This window comes from Saccopteryx bilineata, chromosome 2 (genome assembly GCF_036850765.1).
Source record: "Saccopteryx bilineata isolate mSacBil1 chromosome 2, mSacBil1_pri_phased_curated, whole genome shotgun sequence".
NCBI classification, from domain to species: Eukaryota; Metazoa; Chordata; class Mammalia; order Chiroptera; family Emballonuridae; genus Saccopteryx; species Saccopteryx bilineata.
This window is the reverse complement of record NC_089491.1, coordinates 244121397-244147505: the sequence shown is the minus strand read 5'-3', so window position 1 is coordinate 244147505 and position 26109 is coordinate 244121397. Positions and strand designations below refer to the sequence as shown.

General features: G+C 39.6%; 1 protein-coding gene and 1 pseudogene across 1 annotated transcript in view; one reads left to right on the top strand and one right to left on the bottom strand.

Annotated features, from left to right (window-relative positions):
• NCAPD3 (non-SMC condensin II complex subunit D3) overlaps positions 1-26109 on the top strand; it is a 54819-nt gene that overhangs the window by 14393 nt on the left and 14317 nt on the right. Inside the window, exons 10-24 of the mRNA XM_066259772.1 lie at positions 1071-1196; positions 1331-1583; positions 2011-2067; positions 2663-2752; positions 4314-4387; positions 5247-5381; positions 6939-7159; positions 13406-13597; positions 13906-14003; positions 14102-14217; positions 16809-16916; positions 19323-19437; positions 19532-19639; positions 20773-21011; positions 21924-22003. Of these exons, the coding sequence (XP_066115869.1) occupies positions 1071-1196; positions 1331-1583; positions 2011-2067; positions 2663-2752; positions 4314-4387; positions 5247-5381; positions 6939-7159; positions 13406-13597; positions 13906-14003; positions 14102-14217; positions 16809-16916; positions 19323-19437; positions 19532-19639; positions 20773-21011; positions 21924-22003 (2012 nt within the window). The remainder of the gene's footprint in view (positions 1-1070; positions 1197-1330; positions 1584-2010; positions 2068-2662; positions 2753-4313; positions 4388-5246; positions 5382-6938; positions 7160-13405; positions 13598-13905; positions 14004-14101; positions 14218-16808; positions 16917-19322; positions 19438-19531; positions 19640-20772; positions 21012-21923; positions 22004-26109) is intronic.
• LOC136327479 (small nucleolar RNA SNORA5) lies at positions 2850-2977 on the bottom strand (annotated as a pseudogene).

Here is a 26109-nt window from a genome sequence, read left to right as displayed (position 1 = left end):
GCTGTCTTATATGTGCCTTGACCAGGGGGCTACAGCAGACTGAGTGACTCCTTGCTCAAACCAGCGATCTTGGGCTCAAGCTGGTGAGCCTTACTCAAACCAGATGAGCTCACGCTCAAGCTGGTGACCTCGGGGTCTCGAACCTGGGTCCTCCGCATCCCAATCTGATGCTCTGTCCACTGCGCAATCCATTGGTCAGGCCACACTGGATTTTTTAAAACAAATTTCATTATAGTCTTTCTTATATAGGTACTTATATGTATCTCTATAAAGGATAATAACTCTTCAAAAACATAATCACAAAATGCACAGTAATTCTTTAATATCACCAGATATTCAGTTAATTTGCAAATTTTTATGATTATCTCTTAAGTTTTTATAACTGTTCAGACAAATAATTCTTTTTTTTTTTTTCTTTTTTTTTTTTTGTATTTTTCTGAAGCTGGAAACGGGGAGATACAGTCAGACAGACTCCCGCATGCACCCGACCGGGATCCACCCGGCACACCCACCAGGGGGCAACGCTCTGCCCACCAGGGGGCGATGCTCTGCCGCTCTGGGCGTTGCTCTGTGGTCACCAGAGCCACTCTAGCACCTGGGGCAGAGACCAAGGAGCCATCCCCAGCGCCCGGGCCATCTCTGCTCCAATGGAGCCTCGCTGCTGGAGGGAAGAGAGACAGAGAGGAAGGAGAGGGGGAGGGGTGGAGAAGTAGATGGGCACTTCTCCTGTGTGCCCTGGCCGGGAATCGAACCCAGGACTTCTGCACGCCAGGCCAACGCTCTACCACTGAGCCAACCGGCCAGGGCCCAGACAAATAATTCTTAACTTAAATTCTATGGATCCTAGGGGTTCATAAACTCCCTGCAATTGTATTAAATATACATTTCTGAGGAGAGGGCCTATAATTTGTAATAGGTTAGTTTTCAAAGGGGCCTGAAACCTAAAATTAGTCATTTCTATCACACTTAAAGATCACTGAGCTAGTTATAGTCCCGTTCAGGTACTTTCCACTCATTACAAGCATGTTTCAGGTGTCCAGGTTGACAGCTTCCCAGTGTTTATGTTTCAGGTCGTCGATAAATCAGAGTATCGGACCTATGCAGCTCAGTCCCTGGTACAGCTGCTCAGCAAACTGCCTTGTGGGGAATATGCTACATTCATTGCCTGGCTTTACAGATATTCACGAAGTTCCAAGGTAAGAGACGCATCTGCATACAATCTTGGTTCCTGGTTCTGTAACCTTCTAATGACAGGCAGCACTGAGTACATACAGGGTCCTTTGGTGTTTATTCCTGTGTGATGGAGATTCTTGTGATTTTCCTTTACCAGATCCCACATAGGGTTTTTACTCTTGATGTTGCCTTAGCTCTGCTGGAACTGCCAGAAAGAGAGGCAGACATCACAGTCTCCTTGGAGCATCAGAAGTTCTTAAAGCATAAGTTCTTGGTGCAGGACATCATGTTTGATCGTTGTTTAGACAAGGCACCGACTGTCCGCAGCAAGGCATTGTCCAGTTTTGTACATTGCCTGGAGTTGTCTGTTAACACTGCATCGGATAGCATACTGGAATTTCTGCTTAACAGTAAGTGTGGTGATCATCATGAAATGGAATTGGTCTTATGCTTGTCAAGCATTGGACTACCAGGGAGTCAGTCTTTGTTGTGGCAAATATAATCAATATGGTATGACACACTTTTACAAACTTATTTCAGTAGATTGTATTGTTGAAATATTTTTATACATTTGAAAGGCCATTTTAAGTACTTCACAGATTCATGTTTTAGAAGTGAGATTGCTGGCTGCCTTCACTATTACTTTGCATTGTTGGGTAGTAGCTGTGCCTCATTCATTTCAAGTGCTACTCAAGGAGAACATTATTATTAGTTATCAGCAGTTTAGAGTCTGTTGTCTCTTTAGGCCTAATTGTTTTGGTTTTGATTCCTCTGAATATTTACTTAGGGTTTATGATACTCTGACTTTGTCCTTCTTCTCTGTCTGCTTGTTTTTAGGTCCTACAGTTTTAGGAATAGAGAGCTACCCTGGTACTTTACTGAAAAGTTCATCAGGTAATGGGTCAATATATTTTTAAATACTAAATAATCGTCGTCTTTTTTTTTTTTTTTAAGTGAGAGGAGGAAAGATAGTGAGACAGACTCGAATGCACTCTGGCCGGGATCCACCCAGCAAACTCATCTGGGGCCGATGCTCCCAACCAAGCTATTTTTAGTGCCTGAGGTAGAGGCTCCACAGAGCAGCCCTCAGCACCAAGGGCCAGTGTGCTCAAATCAGTCAAGCTATGGCTGTGGGAAAGGATGAGAGAGAAGGGGGAGGGAAGGAGAAGCAGATGGTCACTTCTGTGTGCCCTGACTAGGAATCAAACCCAGGACTTCCACATGCCAGGTTAATGCTCTACCACTGGGCCAACTGCCCAGGGCCAAATAATTATTTTTTTATTTAAAGGACTAGCTGGATATTTGAAAGGTTCTTCTAGCTCTATTTTTATCTAATATAATATTGTACTTTTTTCTTCAACAAATTGAAATTCATTTCAGTAATGATGTGGTAACTTAAATGTATAATATGCCATATTTATATAAATAAAAGGTGTAATAAATATTTACTTTAATGACTGATCCCTTTTTCTAATTTATTATTTTTAAGTTTTTTCCTATCAGAAGCAGACACCTAACACTTCTGGAATTTCAGGGGTGATGAATAATACAGACAGCAGGGAAACAGTTGGCTCTAAGGGTATGTTGGATTTTCTCACAATCAGATAAGTAATCACTATAAATGAATCTAAACACCTTGCATACTTTTTTCTGATTAATTCACTCTTCCCCCCCCCCCATGTCCACAGCTAAACTTATCCCCAGGTCCCAGGGCAGGAACCCAGAGCCCATGAGCAGTGGAGCTTGCTATAGCAGCATCTGGGCCAGCCCCTGCTATGGGGGTGCAGGGGCTGGGGATACAGCTTTTAATAAGATATAGTTCTGTTTCTTAAGAAGAAGTGGGAGAGGCAGATATGTGTATATAAATTGGTGTTAATATTTGTTTTCACATTTGGTAGAATTCTTTAGTAATTCCTGGGCTTTTGTGCATATGTGGGAAGTTTTGTGGTTATTAATTCGTTATCTTGACTTGTTATACGTGTATTCAGACTTTTTATTTCTTCTTGGGTCAGTTTCTATAGTTTATATTGGTTTAGACATTTGTCTATTTCATCTAGGTTACTTAATTCGTAAACATAAAATGTTTATAGTATATTTTTACTTTTTTAAAAATTTCTGTAAGGTTGGAAACATTACTTTGTTCATTCCTGATTTTAGTGATTTGAATCTTCTCTCTTATTTTCTTATTTGGTCTGTTAGTTTGTTTATTTTGTTATCTTTTCAAGGAACTTGACATTTTCATTTCTTTTCTGTGTTGTTCTCCATTCTCTAATTCATTTTTTAGTTTGCTTTCTTAGCGATCAGCAATTCTCAACGTGTGTTGAGTACTAAGTGTTCTTCAGCACATCATGAAGTTAATACTGTTTTCATAATAATCTGGAGACATTATTTAGCTCTGCACTCGTGATTTTCCCACGAGTATAAATTGAGGTTTTCCAGAGATGCCATGACGTGAAAATGTGACAGATCACAGGCAAGAGGAGAGATGAGAGTCCAGCTGCCTTTTATTAGGCCAGACTTAAAGAATTTGCAAAAATATAAAACAATGCCATTCTTTTCACTAATTTTTTTAAGTACAGTTATTTTATTTAAAATATATTCTTCATATTGGCATGTCTTTTATTTCAAATGAATTATTTGTTTTATAATCCTCAGTTTAAATTTTTAATTTAGATTAAAGCATGTAATTCAAGTTTTTAAAAAAAGCTCTTAGGGGCCTTCAGTAATTTTTAATAGTGTTGTAAAGGAGCCTGTGATTGAAAAGTTTTAAAGCTGCTGTTATATAGTTATATTATTTAGTCTTTAAAAAGTACCCTGTGGTTTAGATATTTCTACTTGTAGCTAAATGAAAAAGAAGATCTAAATAATTTATTCAAAATTTTAGACATAGGAGCCAGTAAAACTGAAATTTTAATATTCTAGAATTTTTGCCCTTTTTTTAACTCTAATTCTGTCTTTTTCATTATTATGAATAGCTAATTATTTGAATTTTTGCTGTTTCTACCTCATTTTATACTCTGATCTTTTTTAAAAAGGTAATTAGTCAGTTTCTTAGATTTTCTCGGTATTTTAAGGTGAGGTGTCAGCCTCACCTGTACAGTCTTTTCCAGACTCTAATGACTCTGGCATTTCCTCCACAGAAAGGTGTGTCATGGCAATGCTGAGAAAGAGAATCAGGGATGAGAAGACCAACGTTAGGAAGTCTGCACTCCAGGTCTGAGTCTTTTCTAGACATTCTATAATGTGCTCTCTTTTTAAGCACTAAAAGCTTGGAAATGCAAGAGAATTTTTTAAAAATCCTCCTGCCATATTAGTTACTTAATTTGCTTTTCACTTAACATCAGTTCAATTTGATTCTGTTGTATCTCAACTACAATAAGTGAACTTACCTGTTTTTAAGTGTTCTTGCTGAGTTGCTGGCCTTTTTTTTTTTTTACAGAGAGAGAAAGGGATAGATAGGGACAGACAGACGGGAACAGAGAGATACGAGAAGCATCAATCAGTTTTTTGTTGTGGCACTTTTTAGTTGTTCATTGATTGCTTTCTAATATGTGCCTTAACTATGGGGCTACAGCAGACCGAGTAACCCCTTGCTCAAGCCAGCGACCTTGGGTTCAAGCTGGTGAGCTTTGCTTAAACCAGATGAGCCCGCGCTCAAGCTGGCGACCTTGGGGTCTCAAACCTGGGTCGTTCGCATTCCAGTCCGACGCTCTATCCACTGCACCACCACCTGGTCAGGTGGTTGCTGGCTTTTTAATAATCACGAATTTATATCCTTAGAGTTGGATTCTTAGCTTGGGGCCCATGGACAGATTTTGATAGGGTTTGTGAAACCACTGAAAGTGTTTGTAAATACTTGCTTATGTAAAGTGTATGTCATGTTTTCTTTGGAGAGAGGCCTTAGCTCTCATCAGATTCTAAACGGTAGGATGCTCCTGGGAGAAGGGATAGATCCTTGACCTTAAAAATGTTGAAAACCATGAACTTGAAGGAAGTATTTATGTCTCTAGTTTGTCTTTTTGCATTTATACTGCATGTAAGTCATCACTTCATGTTGTCTGTGCACCTTCTAGGTGCTGGTGAGTATTCTGAAACACTGCAACGTCTCAGGGATGACAGAAGAGCTATCAATTCTTCAGGAGCAGTGCCGGGACCCTGCAGTGTCTGTCCGGAAGCAGGCCTTACAGTCTCTTACTGAACTTCTTATGGTGAGGGGCAAGGCATTATGTGTCTAATGCATGGTATTTTACATTAAAACATAATTTAGTGTAATAATTGCTTGTTGCTAAATATTAAGTTGACTAGAGGAAACTCTACAAGTTTATTATACAGTATAAGAGAAAAGAAGAAGAATATTTTAATTACATAGGATAGATTGCATTTCATATTACACATAATTAGGAACTAAAGCTAGAGAATGCAAATGGTTAGCCTTTCTTGACTTCAGCTCAAATCTCACATAGAAATAGGAATTTTAAAATTAATTTAGTTAGGCCAAAGGCCTATATTAAATTTTTTTTTTTTTTTTTTTTTTTTTTTTAGTGAGAGAGACAGAGATAGAGGGAGAGTCAGAGAGAAGGACAGATAGGGACAGACAGATAGGAAGGGAGAGAGATGAGAAGCATCAGTTCTTCCTTGCAGCACCGTAGCTATTCACTGATTACTTTCTCATATGTGCCTTGACTGGGGGTCTACAGCAGAGCGAGTGACCCCTTGGTTAAGCCAGCAACCTTTAGTCTCGAGCCAGTGACCATGGGATCATGTCTATGAGTCTACACTCAAGCTGGATGAGCCCGCGCTCAAGCCGGTGACCTTAGGGATTTGAACCTGGGTCCTCTGCGTCCCAAGCTGACGCTCTATTCACTGTGCCAACGCCTGGTCACATTAAGCCTTATATAGGTGTTATTGCCAAAGGAACAGAACCAGTAATCCTAGATATAATTTATTGCTTCCAAGTAATTAGCTTTTGAAAACTTTTAAGGGCATGTTTTTTCTTTGCTTCATGGTAAAAGGCATTAAACAATGCATTTTTTTTACTTCTCTGGTAGCATTTATTCTAATTAATTCTTGGGATAAATATTTATTATTTGCCTTCAATCTCAAATTACCAAAAAAGTACTGATTTATTACTAATAACAAAATAATGACTTTATAAGTTTAAAATTGCAATATGCGGCCCTGGCCGGTTGGCTCAGTGGTAAAGCGTCGGCCTGGCGTGCAGAAGTCCCGGGTTCTTTTCCCGGCCAGGGCACACAGGAGAGGCGCCCATCTGCTTCTCCACCCCTCCCCCTCTCCTTCCTCTCTGTCTCTTCCCCTCCTGCAGCTGAGGCTCCACTGGAGCAAAAGATGGCTCGGGCGCTGAGGATGGCTCCTTGGCCTCTGCCCCAGGCGCTAGAGTGGCTCTGGTCGCGACAGAGCGACGCCCCCTGGTGGGCGTACTGGGTGGATCCTGGTCGGGCGCATGCGGGAGTCTGTCTGACTGCCTCCCCGTTTCCAGCTTCAGAAAAAACAAACAAACAAAAATAAATAAATAAATAAATAAAATTGCAATATGCACTGATTGGCAATAACGAGGGATTTAACTTTGTTTTCACGTATCATTAAAATATTGTGAGTTTTTGTGTTTTTTACTTTTATTATCTACTTGTAGTTGTGTGTGCATATAGTTTTAACATGTCTCAAAACATGGATCATAACTTCACTGATTTGTAGTTAGACTTTTAATAGCGTTAGGCTTCTTTATGACGTAATTTTTACTCCTGAAGGCCCACCCGAGATGTGTTCAGATACAGAAAGCCTGGCTGATGGGGATCATCCCAGTTGTGATGGACTGTGAGAGCACGGTGCAGGAAAAGGCCCTGGAGTGCCTTGACCAGCTCCTGTTGCAGAACATTAAGCATTTCAATAAGTTTCACAGTGAAGATGACAGCCAGGTGCTAGCGTGGGCACTGCTTGCTCTCCTCAGCACAGAAAGCCAAGAATTAAGGTATGTGAATTCTGACTTAAGGACAATTTTAATTAATAAGTTTCTGTATTGATCAGGGAAAGTCAGCTTCTAAATTACTTAGTATATTTGGAGAGTCAATTTTGGTCTATTTTTCTTGACCTAATTCAAATCTCTCAGCATTTTTGTGCTGACTCTTTTGTGAAGCTTTTGATCACTTCCGTTTCCTTTCTCTGAGCGTGCTCCAGTTTTAAGTTGGTATCTTAATACAGGTGTAAAAAAAAGCACTGATGGATATGGTTTGTTAACTTCTCAATGTTAGTTATTTTGAAAGATAACTTCATAGTTTTTACAAGTTAAACATTTTCTACCATTTTATTGGATTGGTTGACTTATTGACACTGCAGTATTTTTTTTGTTAGGTTTTTTTTTTGTTTTTTGTTTTTTTACAAAGACAGAGAGAGGGATAGATAGGGACAGACAGAAATGGAGAGAGATGAGAAGCATCAATCATCAGTTTTTCATTGCAACACCTTAGTTGTTCATTGATTGCTTTCTCATATGTGCCTTGACCATGGGGCTACAGCAGACCGAATAACCCCTTGCTTAAGCCAGCAACCTTGGGTCCAAGCTGGTGAGCTTTGCTCAAACCACATGAGCCTGCACTCAAGCTGGCGACCTCGGGGTCTCGAACCTGGGTCCTCCACATCCCAATTCGACGCTCTATCCACTGCGCCACCGCCTGGTCATGCCCGTTTAATAACATTTAGTGAGCAGACAGTACACAGTGAACATTGTAGTGAGCATTTGCAATGATAAATTTTCATCTATTCTGCAGTAATCCTAGAACTAGTGTGTGTTTGTGCTATGTTAACTGCCTTTTCCTTTTTAAAAAAAAATTATATAAGCAACACTTCTCTATTTATTTACATGTAGTTATGAAGGAATTCTACAATAGAACGAATAGTATACTCAGTATCATAAAATCCTGTTCTGTGGCACTGGCAAATCACATTAATGCTCTGGGTCTTAGTTTCCTCGTTTGTAAGAACAGCCAACTGGACCACGCAATCTCTTAAGGTTTTGTAAGTTTGGTGTTAAAACTCTATACATGAAAATGTGTTCACTCATTACTTTCTCTGTACCAGCTACATACTTTACTTTCCTGAAATCCTAGATGAGGGGGAAGTTAGCCAGCCATAAAATCAACTATTTTTTTGCTTTTCATACACATGCCCAACCTATTAAAGTTTCAGGGAAATGAAGAGTAGTAGTCATTCTTCACCAAAAAAAACCAACAAAACAGGAGAAGCCACTGGGAGGTTTATTCATTTATTTTTCTGTTTAAGAAACTTTTATGTTGAAATATTTATACAATAGGCATAGAAAAGTATACAAACTACAAGGTCAATAAATACTGAAGGTTGTTGGAAATCAGTGCACTTTCTCTATTCAAGTTGCTCCGTCTAGTGGGAAGAGACAAAATAAATTCTCGGTTTTAGTAAAAAATGAGTTAGTTATAGGAGCAAATTTTATATATATATTTTATTTATTTATTTAAGCTTAGAATGGCATCCTAGAGATGGTGGCATGAGTTAACTCATTCCCAGAGGTGGATTAAGTAGAAATGAACCAGGTGGTCACACTAGTGAGGTTTTCCAGACAGAAAATAGCAGTGCAAAGGTTTAGAAGCCTACAGGCTCCAAGAGTACTAACTAAAATAACTGGTCAGTGGGATTGCCTTTGGCTGAGGTATGGAAAGCAGAGGTTGGACCATTGGGGAATGAGGGAGAGAAAGGCTGGCTATGGGAGTCCGATGCGATGCTTTGTCCTAGGTCAGAGTGGAGAGCTCTTGGTAATGAACGAGGTCACCCAGAGTTAGGTTGTAGAAAGAGAAGGGGACTAAGACTAGAGCTTATCAAAATCTGCAATTAAAGTGATTAGAAGAAAAGGCATTAGTGAAGTGAAAAAAAAGATCATAAAAAAAAAAAAAAAAAAAAAAAAAAAAAGATCATAAAGACCAGAGTTTAAGGGCAAAAAAAAGTGGCCAATCATGTCTAGTAGCGGTCACATAAAATGAGTACTGAAGAGTGTCAGTTGGTTTTGATATAGGATAGAGGACAACAAGGCTTTTGAAGAGAACTAGGTTATTGTGTGTTGAGTCACATCCTGACTTGGTAAGGGATGGCTTGTGATCAGCTGTGGAGCTAACTAAGGGGCAAATTGGGAAGTTTTTCGGGAACTGCGCAACTTGAGGAGTTATTACAGAGGCGCCAAATTTGAGATTTGGAGTTCAGAGAATTCTTTTTTCCCATTCTATTGGCTTGCTATAGTAAACATCACTTATTTTGTTTGTGATTCTTATAAATTTTAAAATATTGTTGATTGGCATGTATCTAGTTTTTAGAAAGTCATCAGATAAAAATTATGTTGTAAACTATCTGCAATAAAACTAGACATATCTAGATTTTTAAAAGCTATTTCAAGAACTTATTACATGCCAGAATTTTAAACATATACTATTTCACTCACTTTTAGCATCTCTACGAAGAAGGTCTCATACACTTGATAAAAAGGGGAACATTGATTGCAGAGGGAAAGGGGGATAGAGATAGGAAGAGGGGGTAAAGAAGGTGAAATGAGAATGGACAGAGACTGCATAGGGCATAAGGCACAATGGAGGGGGTTGAGGATATTATATGAGTGGAATACTGGAACCATGTTAACACAAATTAAATAAATGAATAAATAAATAAATAAATAAATAAATAAATAAATAAAGATAAGAACATTGAGATCAAATCATTGACATGTCAGGTTGAGACCCAATCCTATCTGACTTCCAAAGCCTGTTTCTTTTCCTGGACCACATGGCAAATAAAAGCAGTTCCCATCCTCATATAAATACTTGACTGCTTTTGGGGGACATACAATCCTGTTGTGCCAGCCACTCTGTTAGAGGCCACAGAGATACAAAAGGGGGGGAGGGAGGTGCCCATTTCTAGGCCTCAGGAAGCAAGGCCATTTGTATACAAAAGCCAGAGCATATAAAATGAAATAATAGGAGTACTATTTTGAGTTCACTTCAGCCCTGCTGACACTTATAACAATTCCATCCAGAGAGTTGCTGAGATTTTTCCCCAAGTGCCAAAAGTCAGTCAGTTAGAAAATCACCCCCTGGGATCGATCTGCAGTTCCTTTCTGGCTCCATGTCATGTTTCTGCACTTTACTTCTGGTCAAAATGAGTATTTTCCCACATCTCCCAGGGCTGAGATTTTAATCAATAGCTAATTTATTAATAAAACCACTTATTAACGTGCATATGCTTATTGTGAATAAATATGCTTATTTTGTTACAGTTGTCTTTTGCAATCTTTGAGAATTCCTTGTTTTTTCATTTCATGAGAAAGTCTGTGTGTGTGTGTGTGTGTGTGTGTGTTTTCCTAGTAGTCAGAAAACTTAATTGGAAGGAGTGGGGTTTTTTCTCTTCATTTAAACATATATATAATGTTATATTTGTCTCATAAATGGTAAGATCTCTTTTAGTGGGAGGAAGGAAAATAAATGTTTTAAAAACTGACATAACACAAACTCTACAATACAACAGAAGCATTTTTTTGTTTTATTTTTAAAAGATTTGAAATACGTATTTCTGAGTGGTACTGGCAAGTCATAGCAAAATTTAGCTCATTTCATATCACTGTATTTAGCCTGGCCTGTGGTGGCACAGTAGATAGATTGTCAACCTACAATGCTGATGTTGCCAATTTGAAACCCTGGGCTTGCCTGGTTAAGGCACATACGATAAGCAACCAATGAACAACTGAAGTGAAGCAAGTATGAGTTGATACTTCTTGCTACCCCCTCCTTGTAAAATCAATAAATAAAGCCTTTTTTTAATTTTTTATTTATTTTTTTATTGATTGATTTTTAGTGAGAGAGGAAGGAAGGTAGACAGGAACATAGATCTTTTCCTGTATGTGCCCTGACTGGGAATTGAACTGGCAACCTCTGCACTTTGGACAATACTCTATCTAACCAAGCAACCCTGAATTATATGTATATTGTATTAATGCCTGAGAAACAAATGGTCTTTCCTTTTAGCAAATCTAAGCATGGTCTTCCATCACCAGGTCCAAGTACCAGGTGTCAATGCAGGAACTGAGCAGAAAAGAGAGGTACTCTGCTACATTACTTTATTACAAGTGTCAGATGTGAAATCAGAATTACCATGACATATTCTGTTGACAGATGGCCACTTGAATCAGAACACAGGTTCCCCGTTTATTGGCTCACAGGAATCCCTGGCGCTGACCCAATTTGTAAAGCAAGGATGCGTGTCAGACCATTTCACTGCTCCAAAGTCATTTGTATTTTCATTTTTCAAATACCTCATTTTATTTTAGACATGACCTTAGAACTGCTCAGCACTATTCCCTAGTTCTATAGTTTGATATTCAAAAAGCTCAGCAGACACATTATAATTTTAAAATCAAACAAACTAATCACAAGAACAACAAAAAAGTATACTTGCTGCATTATTTCCTCACCTTATTACTACTTCTAATCCTGATTCTACCTAGCACACAACACTGTTTCCCTTGTTGGATTAAGTACCTCAAAGAATCTAACTAGAGGAAGTATATACCGTCATGTTTTCCTCCAGATAATAAGTACAAGAGAAAAAATAAATCAGTCATCAACAAAAAAATTCTTCAAAACAGTAAGCTCTATGCTAGAAAATTCCTTTTCTGCTAATATTACAAAGTCATCTTTTTTAAAAAAAAACCGGCCCTGGCCGGTTGGCTCAGTGGTAGAGCGTCGGCCTGGCGTGCAAGGGGTCCCAGGTTCGATTCCCGGCCAGGGCACACAGGAGAAGCGCCCATCTGGTTCTCCACCCCTCCCCCTCTCCTTCCTCTCTGTCTCTCTCTTCCCCTCCTGCAGCGAGGCTCCACTGGAGCAAAGATGGCCCGGGCGCTGGGGATGGCTCCTCGGCCTCTGCCCCAGGCGCTAGAGTGGCTCTGGTCGCAACAGAGCGACGCCCCGGAGGGGCAGAGCATCGCCCCCTGGTGGGCGTGCCGGGTGGATCCCGGTCGGGCGCATGCGGGAGTCTGACTGTCTCTCCCTGTTTCCAGCTTCGGAAAAATACAAAAAAAATAAAAAAATAAAAAATCCAACGATATGAAGAGAAAACGATGATTAAGAAAATTAGTTCCTTACCAAAAGGTCTTCGTCCATATTTCCAGCTCCATTCTCCTTCAGCACGATGTTGGAGAGGCAGTGCACACAGGTGGAGAGGACATCCCCACACACCTGCTTCAGTAACTCCTGTGGCAAGTCAAAGGCCACCTCTGAAGATCCTATACTTCTATCAGACTACTCAAGAAACATAATTTTCTCAAGAAACTCTAGGATCTTCAAATGTATAAACCATAAGCCAAGGAAAACTAGCCATCAAGTTTTTGTATCTTTGTTCTTTTAGCAATCTGGCAATCGCTGAAGTGAAATTTACAAAGAACTATATACATGTATATATCTTAGACATACGTACACACACACACACACACACATATATGCTTTTTTCCTTCAACATTTGCCCTATAAGAGTAAAGTGCATATATCTGGGAAGATCTAGTATGCTATTTTATAACAGACCTATAACAGCAATGCTCCTCCAATAATAAAAATATCGTAATTTGTCTGACCTATGCAGAATTATGGTGAATTAACCACTGTAATAAACAGGCGTAGTAAAAAGTAAATAGTTGTTATTCTTCTGAAATCTCTTATCTGACCAGTGCACTAAATAGAATCTTAAAATACTTTTGTGTGTGTGTGTGTGTGTGTATCGCTGTGTTTAAATGTTCAGATGTCATTTCTCTTCAGTCCTTCCACTGAAAAAGGGATAGTGTCTACATTTTTTTTGTCACTAAAACTTTATAAACTCTGGATGTATTTGTGACTGGTAACATGACCTCTATGTTTGTATATAAATTTTGTAGGGACTGGGGATGGGAAGGTTTTCAGATGAATTATGAAATTTTATTATTTGCTTTAAAAAATAAATACTTTATGAGGGCAGAAATAAATATACCTCTTTCTGTATGATAAAATGAAAAAGATCCCTAGTTTGGTATCAAATGGGCCACTAACTAGGAACCTCTCCTTGGCTGTCAAATGTGAGGAGTCCAGTAGCAGCAGAAATTGATAACCTGGGACTGAAGGGGCTGAGCTCACAGTTTTGTATATCTATAGTTACAATTCTGCTCTCTCATCTTTTTTCCCAGCCGCTATTTAAATAAGGCTTTTCATATCTGGTCCAAGAAACATAAATTCTCATCTACTTTTATCGACAATATGCTGTCCCACACGGGCACAGAACGCTCTGCACCAGCCTGGATGCTGCTCTCCAAGATTGCTTGCTCATCTCCCAAGCTGGACTACTCCAAAGTAATGGAGTCCTGGGAGAAAATCAGCAGGTTTGCATTCTTACAGTTTAGCTACCGATGGACTAAAGTTTATGTATTAAGTAAACGGGCTATTTTATAGCTATTCTCATACACAGATCTTTTCCTTAAGTTTGGGCTTAAAAACAAACATGAAATGTAGGAATCAGTTTTTAGCTCTCAGTTTACTCTTTGTCCAAGTACTTTAAGCGCCTTCATGCTCTTACAACTTGAATCCCAAACCATGTTACCCTGGTATTAATTATCCAGAAGAAAAGTATTTTGTTGGCAACAATATTTACTTTGGTTCTGTATTGATATTTCTCCTGCCCTTTTCTTAGTCAACAGAATCCCAATTCAAGCACCTTAGGACATATTCTGTGTGTTATCGGGCATATTGCAAAGCATCTTCCGAAGAGCACCCGAGACAAGGTGACTGGTGAGTGTCTCTTGGAGAATCTTGAAAAGGAGTTACCTCTCACTTGATGTACATATGTTTTGAGCAGTTGGACTTAAACGGTTTGACTTCCCTTTTAGATGCTGTCAAGTGTAAGCTTAATGGATTCCAGTGGTCTCTAGAGTTGATCAGCTCAGCTGTTGATACTTTGCAAAGACTCTGTAGAGCCTCCGCAGAGACACCTGTGGAGGAACAGGTATGCCACAACCCTCCTGGCTATGTTTGTCGTTTGTACTTAGATGTATTGCTGTTTTGAAGTTTGAGCAGTGTTCTCTATAGATAACCTGTCGGGATGAGTAGTCCGCAGCAGCTACTACTACAACAAAAGGGAACACTTACTGTGACAAGCAGTTGACCTTTCCCAAGATCTTGGCTGCTAGAGACATACGTTTCCCTTAGTCACCACCTTGGTGGAGAACTCTGCATGGTTGTCTTTTAATAACAAAGCTGTAGGTTGGGCGCTGGTGAGAGCTTTGTATGTCCTTCTGTTTCATATCCACTGTCATTTCAAGGACACTTCATAGATGGTTTTCTACCTAGACAGGGGCTTCTCCAGACCAAAAGATTTCTGATCATTTACAAAGTCATCATCCTGGAAAACGCCTGTCCTGTACTATAAGGCTCTATTCCTCTAACATCTTTGTTGTAGCCTGTCCACAAAGCTGCCCAGAGCCCACAGCTAATGTTTACCATGGTTGCATTAATAAGTGTCCAAACCAGTGTGTTATGTGAGACGGAGGGTTTCTTGGACTTCCCAAAAGGTATCCATATCAATATTTCTGATAATTATTTTATTACCACGTGTTCTGGTTTTTTATCATCGAATATACTCCCACACAGTGCTAATCATGATGGAAAATTTTAGAACTGGGGTTATTAATAATGATTGTAAAAGTCAAAAATTAATTTAAATAATTGCCAGAATATACTCAAGATTTCCAGAATAAAAAGCTTATTCCTTCATTTTAGCTGCCTGGCTACTTTCCTGTGCCTCCTTTTCTTGTATAAGACGCTTAAAGATTGCCCTCCCCAAAACACGAATTCAAAGTAATAGATGCACTGGTACATTACTGCAGCACTGTTTACAATAGCCAAACTATGGAAGCAATCCAGGTGCTTACCAGTAAGGAATAGGTTAAAAAGCAGTGGTACATTTATACAAGGGAATATTTCTCAGCCCTGAAAAGAAAAAAAATGAACTCTGACCATTTGTGACAACACAGTGGACCTGGAAAGTATTATGCAAAGTGAAATAAGTCAGAGAAAGACAAATACTGTATGATTTCACTTACATTTGGAAACTAAAGAACAAAATAAATGAACGAACAAAACAGAAACAGACTCATAGATACAGAGAGCAGACTTGTGGTTGCCAGAGGGGAAGGCAGTTGGAGGACTGGGTGAAAAAGGTGCAGGGATTAAGAAGTATAATTTGGTAATTTAAAAACAGTCACAAGGTTGTAAATAAAGTACAGCATAAGGAATGTCAGTAATAGTGTAACAACAATGTACCATGCCAGGTGGTACTGGAAATATCCAGGGGACACTTGGTAAGTTACATGATTGTTTAACCACCATGCTCTACAGCTGGAACTAATACATAAGAATGTCAAATGTAAACTGTAATTGAAATAAATATATTTGGACCATAATGACGGTTAGCCAGCAGTTTGGCAGACATTGATAACCTTTGTGGTAGTTCCGCTAGGTCAGTGGTAGTCAACCTGGTCCCTACCACCCACTAGAGGGCATTCCAGCTTTCATGGTAGGCGGTAGCAGAACAACCAAAGTGTAAATAAAAAGGTAGATTTAACTATAGTAAGTTGTTTCATAAAGATTTATTCTGCCAAACTTAGCGAAAATCCAACATAAAGTACTTGATTAAGTAATTATTATTATATGCTTTAACTTGCTGTAACTGCTTTATAAATTTTATAAAGTAAAGTTACTTCCCTACTGTATAAATCACCATTACTGTAGAACCGGTGGGTGGTTAGAAAGTTTTACTACTAACAGAGATACAAAAGTGGGCAGTAGGTATAAAAAAGTTGACTACCCCTGGGCTAGGTCCTGGGAGGGTAATTAAGACAGAGTTTTTCCCTAAGGCTTCTACAGAATAGTTGGGGAGATGTGTAAGTGAACAGTTCATTTCAATGTGATATAATTATTTCTAAAATAGAAATGTGCATCAGGCAACATGAAATACAGGGGTGGGGCCACTTATCTCAACCTGGGGGTTTTGTAACGGCCGCTTCAAGAAATTGAAGTCAATGAGTTGCAGGATGTGATCAAACTCCCTCCCTGTCTAGTGTAGTTAGTTGTAGGCTACAGTAGATTTCAGAAGAATAACAACTATTTACTTTTTACTACGCCTGTTTATTACAGTGGTTAATTCACCATAATTCTGCATAGGTCAGACAAATTACGATATTTTTATTATTGGAGGAGCATTGCTGTTATAGGTCTGTTATAAAATAGCATACTAGATCTTCCCAGATATATGCACTTTACTCTTATAGGGCAAATGTTGAAGGAAAAAAGCATATATGTGTGTGTGTGTGTGTGTACGTATGTCTAAGATATATACATGTATATAGTTCTTTGTAAATTTCACTTCAGCGATTGCCAGATTGCTAAAAGAACAAAGATACAAAAACTTGATGGCTAGTTTTCCTTGGCTTATGGTTTATACATTTGAAGATCCTAGAGTTTCTTGAGAAAATTATGTTTCTTGAGTAGTCTGATAGAAGTATAGGATCTTCAGAGGTGGCCTTTGACTTGCCACAGGAGTTACTGAAGCAGGTGTGTGGGGATGTCCTCTCCACCTGTGTGCACTGCCTCTCCAACATCGTGCTGAAGGAGGATGGAGCTGGAAATATGGACGAAGACCTTTTGGTAAGGAACTAATTTTCTTAATCATCGTTTTCTCTTCATATCGTTGGATTTTTTATTTTTTTATTTTTTTTGTATTTTTCCGAAGCTGGAAACAGGGAGAGACAGTCAGACTCCCGCATGCGCCCGACCGGGATCCACCCGGCACGCCCACCAGGGGGCGATGCTCTGCCCCTCCGGGGCGTCGCTCTGTTGCGACCAGAGCCACTCTAGCGCCTGGGGCAGAGGCCGAGGAGCCATCCCCAGCGCCCGGGCCATCTTTGCTCCAGTGGAGCCTCGCTGCAGGAGGGGAAGAGAGAGACAGAGAGGAAGGAGAGGGGGAGGGGTGGAGAACCAGATGGGCGCTTCTCCTGTGTGCCCTGGCCGGGAATCGAACCTGGGACCCCTTGCACGCCAGGCCGACGCTCTACCACTGAGCCAACCGGCCAGGGCCGGTTTTTTTTTTTAAAAAGATGACTTTGTAATATTAGCAGAAAAGGAATTTTCTAGCATAGAGCTTACTGTTTTGAAGAATTTTTTTGTTGATGACTGATTTATTTTTTCTCTTGTACTTATTATCTGGAGGAAAACATGACGGTATATACTTCCTCTAGTTAGATTCTTTGAGGTACTTAATCCAACAAGGGAAACAGTGTTGTGTGCTAGGTAGAATCAGGATTAGAAGTAGTAATAAGGTGAGGAAATAATGCAGCAAGTATACTTTTTTGTTGTTCTTGTGATTAGTTTGTTTGATTTTAAAATTATAATGTGTCTGCTGAGCTTTTTGAATATCAAACTATAGAACTAGGGAATAGTGCTGAGCAGTTCTAAGGTCATGTCTAAAATAAAATGAGGTATTTGAAAAATGAAAATACAAATGACTTTGGAGCAGTGAAATGGTCTGACACGCATCCTTGCTTTACAAATTGGGTCAGCGCCAGGGATTCCTGTGAGCCAATAAACGGGGAACCTGTGTTCTGATTCAAGTGGCCATCTGTCAACAGAATATGTCTTGGTAATTCTGATTTCACATCTGACACTTGTTCAATAAAGTAATGTAGCAGAGTACCTCTCTTTTCTGCTCAGTTCCTGCACTGACACCTGGTACTTGGACCTGGTGATGGAAGACCATGCTTAGATTTGCTAAAAGGAAAGACCATTTGTTTCTCAGGCATTAATACAATATACATATAAATCAGGAATAAAGATATCAGTATCATTGGAATTCAGACATTTTAGGTCAGGGGGCCATGTTTAGAATGGTCTTGATCCAGGGTTTCTAGACAATCTTGCTCTTCTAATTTGTCTGCAGTCACTGCCCAAACTCAGGAAAATGCTTCATTATGACCAATCAGTATTTACTGTAAGATTTTTTTTTACTCTCAAATATATCACCAAAATCTATTCTTTAGTCAAAATATACCGTATATGGGGTTTTACCCAGTAGTCTTTATATATATTAGTCTTTACTTCACTTTTCTTTATATATTATTTAAATATTCCTTTAATTCACTAACATATAGTATGTTCAGGAATTTTTTAAACAAACTTCTTATTAGCTTTCTTAATCTAAAATAAGCCTTTACTTACCATTTTGCTATTTAGCATCAGCCCTTCATTTGGGGATTATTAAAGGCAGGATTACTTAACTCTCAAGCTGTATGTCCTTGAAACACACAGTGGCAAGGGTAAGGAGCAGTGCTTACAAGTTTTTGGTAGGAATCTAAACAGTAAACTCATCTGGGAGACAATTTGAAAATATGTTTTAAAATGTACAACAGTTTATATGTCCTTTAACCCTGCATGTCACTTTTAAGAAAGTAGAACCTACCCAAAGGAACAAAGGTATTCATCAGCCCCAGTGCAAACAATAGCAAAGGACTGGACACAACATAGATGTTCATTAAGAGTGGAATTATGCAATAAATTATGCATAATTGTTAAGAATCCATAATTCTTAACATACTTAGGTAGTCATTAAATGTATTTATTGTATGTAATGACACAAATGGGTGTCTAATATTGAAAATAATAATTGCAAATTTCAGAATAGTATGATTGGTAAGTGCTCTTGGTAAGCAAACATAAAGCCATGTGACTATAAAAATACTTTGAAAAGAAAGTTATACAAAATAATAACGTGTAAGCTTTAGGTGGTGGGATTATAAATTGGTAGTTCTAGGTTCCCCCTTTACCCACTTTAACTTGCAGAAGTATCTAGATGTAGCTGATAAATTTATCTGGTCACCCTAATTTTGGATGAATTTTATTAAGTAGTGACTGAATTTTTTAAATGTCTACTTTTATGAAAGAAATAGTTTTTTAAATTGGGGAACAAAAAGGTACTCCACTGACATGTCCTTAATCTAGCTAGAGTTCATTTTTCTTTCGCTTTATTTTTACTGCAAAACCAATTAATTGTCTTTGCAGGTGAAATATATTTTTACCTTAGGAGATATAGCCCAACTGTGTCCATCCAGAGTGGAGAAGCGAGCCTTCCTTCTGATCCAGTCCATTCTAGCTTCTTCTGCTGATGCAGATCAGTGTAAGGCACTTAAAAGAATCCTTGGCAGATGCCGTCTTAAGTCTGGGTTCACCCCTGAAATGCTGTAAATAAGCCCATTTTTCTGTCCCCGTAGTAACATCCTTTCAAGGAAGCAGCGAAGCCCCAGCTTCTCAACCACTCTCCCAGTTCAGAGGCTCTGTCATGCCTTCTGTGATTAGAGCGCACGCCATCATTACCTTGGGTAAGTAAGAAGAGCGTGTGGGGAATATCGCTGTGCAGTCTAGGTCCCTGGGTAGCCTTTTGTCTTAAATGAGCCAGTAACAAGTTGTATAGTGCTGAGCATCTATTTACTCCAGCTCTTGGGAGTTCTGAGGCAGTTCTGAGAGGCGCACCCAGCTCTGCAGGTGCACCAGAGTGCTGACAATGAGAACCTCTGGGTTGGCCACTGCCCACATCAGACTCAAGATGCACCCTGTAGGGAGCTTTTGTTGTTGTTAATCTGTTACAGTTATGCCTGTTCCTGAGATTTGTTTTTTTACACCTATAATGTAGCATCATAAAGTCTATTCATCAAGTACTGTGTGACAGGTACTACACCGAGTTCTGAGAATGAAAAAAATAAATTTACAGTTCAGTTTATGAACAGAGATGGTTTATTTGCTACTTCCGGGAACTGGTGGATGCAGTATTAAGCATGTTTCTTCATGGACTCAAACTGGTGTTACTTGAAAACACTAACCCCTATAGTTTAATTCTTTTTTTCTTTAGTATGATTGTGTATTTTATGCTGGATAAGAGCCATGAATGTTTTTTGCAATAGTTATTTTTTTACATCTGATGAGAATTGTAAATAAGAGCAAAACATTCCTCAGCCATGTGTACACACAGATACCCCACAGATAAAACTCAACAGCAGCCTTCTCCTCTGAAAAATAAATAAAGTAAATGAGATTATATCATTCTTTCCTAATTACCTAGTTCAGATTTCAAGTTCATCATTAATTTTATTGGTCATCTTCCAGGTAACTATATAACTCCAAAATTCAACTGTTGACTTTAAAAGGAAGATAATTTTACTACAATGAAGGAGTATATATCTCATGAGATCCTGGGGGGTTGGAGAAGATGTTTTATCTTAGCTAGTTTGAATTTTCTAATATTTAATATGAATTGGTCTGCCTTTGATTTCTTTTTCTTTCTTTCTTTATATATATATATATATATATATTGTGTGTGTGTGTGTGTGTGTGAATGTTGACATGCTGTCTTAACTTTGATTAAATAAAATAAATAGCAACATATCCCTGGAGAAAACTTTGGCATCTGTGCCTTATTAGAATAGAATAAAGTCATGAATCATCCTCTCTATGATAGGTAAGCTGTGCTTACAGCATGAGGATCTGGCCAAGAAGAGCATCCCGGCCCTCGTGAGAGAGCTGGAGGTGTGCAATGACGTGGCCATTCGCAACAACGTTGTCGTTGTCATGTGTGATCTTTGTATCCGGTACACTGTCATGGTGGATAAGTACATTCCCAACATCTCCATGTGTCTGAAGGACTCGGAACCGTTCATCCGCAAGCAAACGCTCATCTTGCTTACCAACCTCTTGCAGGTTTGTATGAGAATTAGACCGTCATGTTTTTCCCTTGGACATCGCCTCTAGTTTAAGGGAATATTGAAGTAGCATAAGAAATGTGCTGCTTGTAGTAGAATATAAAAATAATTAGCCTCATCTCTGGTTTCAAATAATCACTCTTTTAATGTTCTGCACAGCCTTTTAAACAGATTGTTACTGCCTACTGATTATTTTCGGTGTTTGTTCAGATACCCTGTCAAGCAGCGTGCATTTTCATTTTTGTAAATAAGTGCCATGTAGGAAGCACACTCAGTAGACAGTTCTAATTCCAGTTCCGTTCTTCTTCTTGACTCTTGAGGAGGCCGGTGTTTCTCAGGTGTGACGTCCTTGTGTGTAAAGTGCAGCTCACAGTGTCCTCCCTGGCTGTCTTGCAGAGTTGCTCTGAGCGTCCAGGGTGACGTTTAGTGTGTGAAAGAGCCTGGCGACCTGGAAAGGGCTGCCAAGCATTAGATACTGTCATTCACATTCAGAACATGTTTAGCCTATGAGTAGCGGAAGACAACATTTGATCTTTGAAAAGAGGGTATTAAATATGTACATCTATTCTAGTATGTTCTAAATACTCATATTTTCATACACTATGTACCGAACTAAGGAGCCGTGGCACACTCCCCTTTAAAGCTGTGTGTCATTTTTCTAATACAGTAGATTTGATGCTGTCCTTGCCACGTATTCCTCCGCTTCTGTTTGTGACCATCAGCTGCTGTGTGCTTTCAAGGCGTTTGGGAGCTGTGTGCCAACAAACCTCTCATGTGCCACAGACAGACTTGAGTGGCTACGGGTGTGATGTTAAACAAAAGGAAGTGAGCAGTTGGTTTTATGGCTGAATACTTTCCAGGCTTATATATTAAAAAATCCTTCCTAATTATATTGTTTCTTTTTGTACAGGAAGAATTTGTGAAATGGAAGGGCTCTCTGTTCTTTCGATTTGTCAGCACTGTGATAGATTCACACCCAGACATCGCCAGGTGAATTTTTTCTCTCACATATCACGCAGCTAAGTGATTTACCTAATTTCTGGTCTGTGTTAGGTCTCTTTTATTTTAAATTGGTCTAGAGTTGAGTTCTTTAGGATTCAGTGAGGTTTTGGCAGTCTGCCAGGTAAGTAGCAGATTTTTTTTTTTTAACTAAGTTATGTAACAAAGCTTTATTTTACATACAAGTCTAAAAAAAAAAAAAACTTGTTCAAATTGACCATTAAATAATCTCAGCATTGAGCACATTTGCTGACAGTGTTCAGTCTTACTAACAAGGAGAGAAGGTCAGTACATGCCTTTGTCCTAGGGAACTAGGGAATAGCAGCCATTGACTGGTGAACATAACTTGATTTCTAGGCCAGTAAAACGTGAGTTTTGATAAGGAGTTCAGATTTTCTTTTGAGTGCAGAAATTTTAAGAAGGAATTCTAGGAATTAATACACAATTGGACAGTATGAAATGGAGTATGCAAATTATAAGTTCCTTGGAAATGGCTGTTTCTTAAGAATTGGAAGCAGAGGGAGTTGCCTTGTCATGTTTGAACTCCTGTCATTCAATCATTTTTTTTTTTTAATTTTTTTCAAGTGTTGAAATCTCACAGAATTTGCTGACCTAGATTATGTTGCGTGAATAATTCTTTTTAAAGCAAATATGTAATTGGAAAATAGAATACAGTATTGAGTACCAGGGCAAAAGCTACCATAGTTGGAAAAAGGTCTTTATAAAGTTCATGAACTATAAATAGTTTATAATAATGGGTCCCTCCGGCTCTAAATATGGTCACCAGTGGTTTACTCTGAGTTCCCTGTAAGAATTTCTGTTTGGTTTCCTTTGGGTATAGTTTTCCAAGGGGGAGCATTTTACATAATAAACTAGTAGAGGTTAGACGTTCTGGTTAATACTGTGTAGAGTCAGACACAAAAGCTCCAGCTCTTTCTTTTCTCTGTTTCTACAGTTGGCAAAGGGACGAGGATAGCTGTGCAGTACCCTCTTACCTTTCCACTGCTGCTGGAAGACTGGCCCTCGTGGCTCTCTGTACGGTGTGCCGCCCGGGAGGGGCTCAAATAGGACTGCTTGGAAGGCTTTCACTTGTAGCTCTGTTTCCCCCCCTTTTGTCAGCTCCTGTACATAAATGTTTACAAGAGCATTGATTAATATGTGAAATACACACAGAACTTATAAAGGTGATCAGAGCATGAATCAGAAACAATTTAAAAGGACAGATAGATATTTTATACTCTACCAAGATTATCAGTGCTTTATAACATTTTAATAATTTCCCCTTAAATCTTTCTATTTTATCTGATTCTGGGCTTATGTAAACTGTGGTTCAAATGTGGACCCTGATTTTCAGCTTTGTTAACTGTCACTGAAATTAGTCTATACCCCTGTTTCTAGGCCAACGGTCAGGCCTATCGGCTTACCTTAGACACATTACTTTTTCCACATGTGTCTGCTAATACTGATCTTCCAAAGAGACGATAGGGGCAGAGCCTATTGAATTAATTTTTGGTCCAAGTGGATTTCCTGAAGATTTCTGGTATGAGCCTATTTGCATGACATTTTTAGTTGGTCATATAATGATAAACCCAAAACAGAGTTGTGTGGTATCTTTTCCCCTGTGCCCAATAGGTAGTGGCTTTGTAATACAGTAGGCACATTGTTTCCATTTAACTGGGCAAATACTGCAGAAGTGTAAGGAGGCACCCGCTAGAGAGGTTTGAATAAAAAAAAGTGACTACAATAATGGACCATTGAGATAGAAAAGAATGTAAAGACAGAGATTGCCTGGTTGGGAGAAAAGGAAGCAGTTGAGGATGTAGAGGGCCTAGTGAAGTTGAAGAACAAATGGAATGGGGTTGGGGAATCAGAAAGTTGGAAGGATAAGTGGATGTGGTAAAAAAGTGGATTATTTGACATCAGAAGCCAAATGTTGCAGCTGTAGGGACCTGGTCGAAGTTATGTCTACAGAGTGGTGACACAGTATAAATGTGAGGGTCACTGGAGTCGATGAAGTCAAGAAAATAGAAAGTTAGGGGTTAAATGAGCTCATCTGTGGATAGACATTGAAGGTGCTCAGAGAAATTGTCTTAGTCCGTTTGGACGGCCGTAGCAAACTACCACAGCCTAGGTGGCTTATAGACAACAGATTCATGTCTCACAGTTTGAGGTTAGAAGTCTGAAATCAAGGTGACAGCATGGCCGGTTTCTTGGGAACACCCTCTTCACACACTTCTCATTCTATCTTCATGTGGCAGAAGGGACGAGGGATCTGAGACTGGTTAACATAATTATACAGGTTTCAGGTACCCAATTCTATGACACATCTTTGTACATCATATTGTGTGTTCACCCCTCCAAGTCAGGTCTTTGTCCATCACCCTTTGACTCTCCCATACCCTCTGCCACACACACCCCACCCCCACCAGCAGTCACCACACTGTTGTCTGTGTGCATGGGTCCTCTTTTTAAGGCGCTAATCTCATTCATGTCCTCAGGACCTAATCACCCCCCAATGTCCGCATCTCCTTGGGGTTAGGTTTTCAACATAGGAATGTGGGAACAGGGGGCACAAACATTCAGACCATGGTGTTAGGATTTGGAATGGTGAAAATTAGGAGAGAGTTACCACCAAGACGTAGAGGACAAAGTAGGTGGCCAGGAGCATCAAGAGAAAAGGCTAAGTATTGCTATATGGACTGGGAGAGAAGTCATGTTCTTTTTAACCAGTAGCCAAGCCTCCCTTCTCCCTTCCCGGGATCCTCCCCCAACTGTTTTTTTCTCCAGAGTACTTTTGGTGACATACTTTGTATGGTATGTAGGTCTGTCTATCTACCAGCTCACCAGCTTCCTGGGGAGCAGATATTTTGTTTCCATTATATCAGATGTCTGGCCCCATGGAAGAGCTTGAAAAGGAGTAGGCACTCAGTGAACATTTGGTAAATGGAAACTGTCATCAGGGAGGCGCCTGGTCCTCTGGCCCTGCCTGTGGGATTTGAGAGAAGGGCAGCCTCCCCCTGCGAGGGCCATGAGGGAAGTGCTGTCCTTGGAGGGAACCAGCTCTCATCTAGGAAGAGGAGCTATAGAGAGGGCAGAGGCTTGGCCTGTTATGGAACCTAAGAGGGAAAGGAGACATGCGAGGTGAGAGGAGGGAAGACACATAGAACGGTATGTACAGGGACATGACAGGTGAGGCAGGCCAGATGACAAGAGGGGCCTGGATATGGCTGGCAGCCAAGGATAACATTGATATAGGAAATAACCTGCCTCAAGTTACAAATAGACTTCTGGCATAAACAGGCCTGAGTCCCTGTCCTAGTCTGAGCTAGACCAAGTTGGGAATGTGCAGGCATTAGCAGCAGCCTTACTGAGCAGATGCCTACTTCAGAATAGCATTTGGCTTGGATGACATCTGAAAGAAGTCAGGCTTTTATGTTTCCTACTAAATCTGAAAATAGACGTGAACAGACCGCTCTTCCCTTGTGGCCGCACAGGACGGTTTGAAACCTGGATTTAGATGCTTAGTAAGAGAATAATAATTTCTTTCCACAAGATTATTGTTACTCAGATTTAACTGACCTTTTATTTTCCCTATAATGCAAGTAATGCTGTGTAAACTCTCCAGACAGTACCCCTGAATCGGTGGTGTGACTATGTGTGATTTTTATTAATTGTCCTGAGGGATAAGGAGCGGTGGGAAAGGCTGGTGAGTTCTTAACTTAATAAGATTTCTTGACAACTGCCAAAGGGTTCTATTCCAGGTACCTGAACAGTGCTGCCTTCTGCCATTCTAAGGGAATGCTCCAGGAGGCATGACTTAGAATGTTAACTTCTTTAACTTTTCAGCTGACAATGAAAAAAAACTAGTTCCTCTTCCCCAGTTGATTGAGCTAGTAGGATCTGTGAGCCTTAATCCAGTCCGAGCTGGAACATGGCTTTCTGAGTCCCAGCAGAGGCAGCAGCGAGGTTAGTACTACAAGTTGCCCGGGGACTATGGTTTCTGGCTTTTCATGACGCACAAAGCTCTGAGCCTGCTTTCAGCCCTGAGCATATGATTTTTTATTTTTGCATAATTTATGTTACCAATGAATTTACTT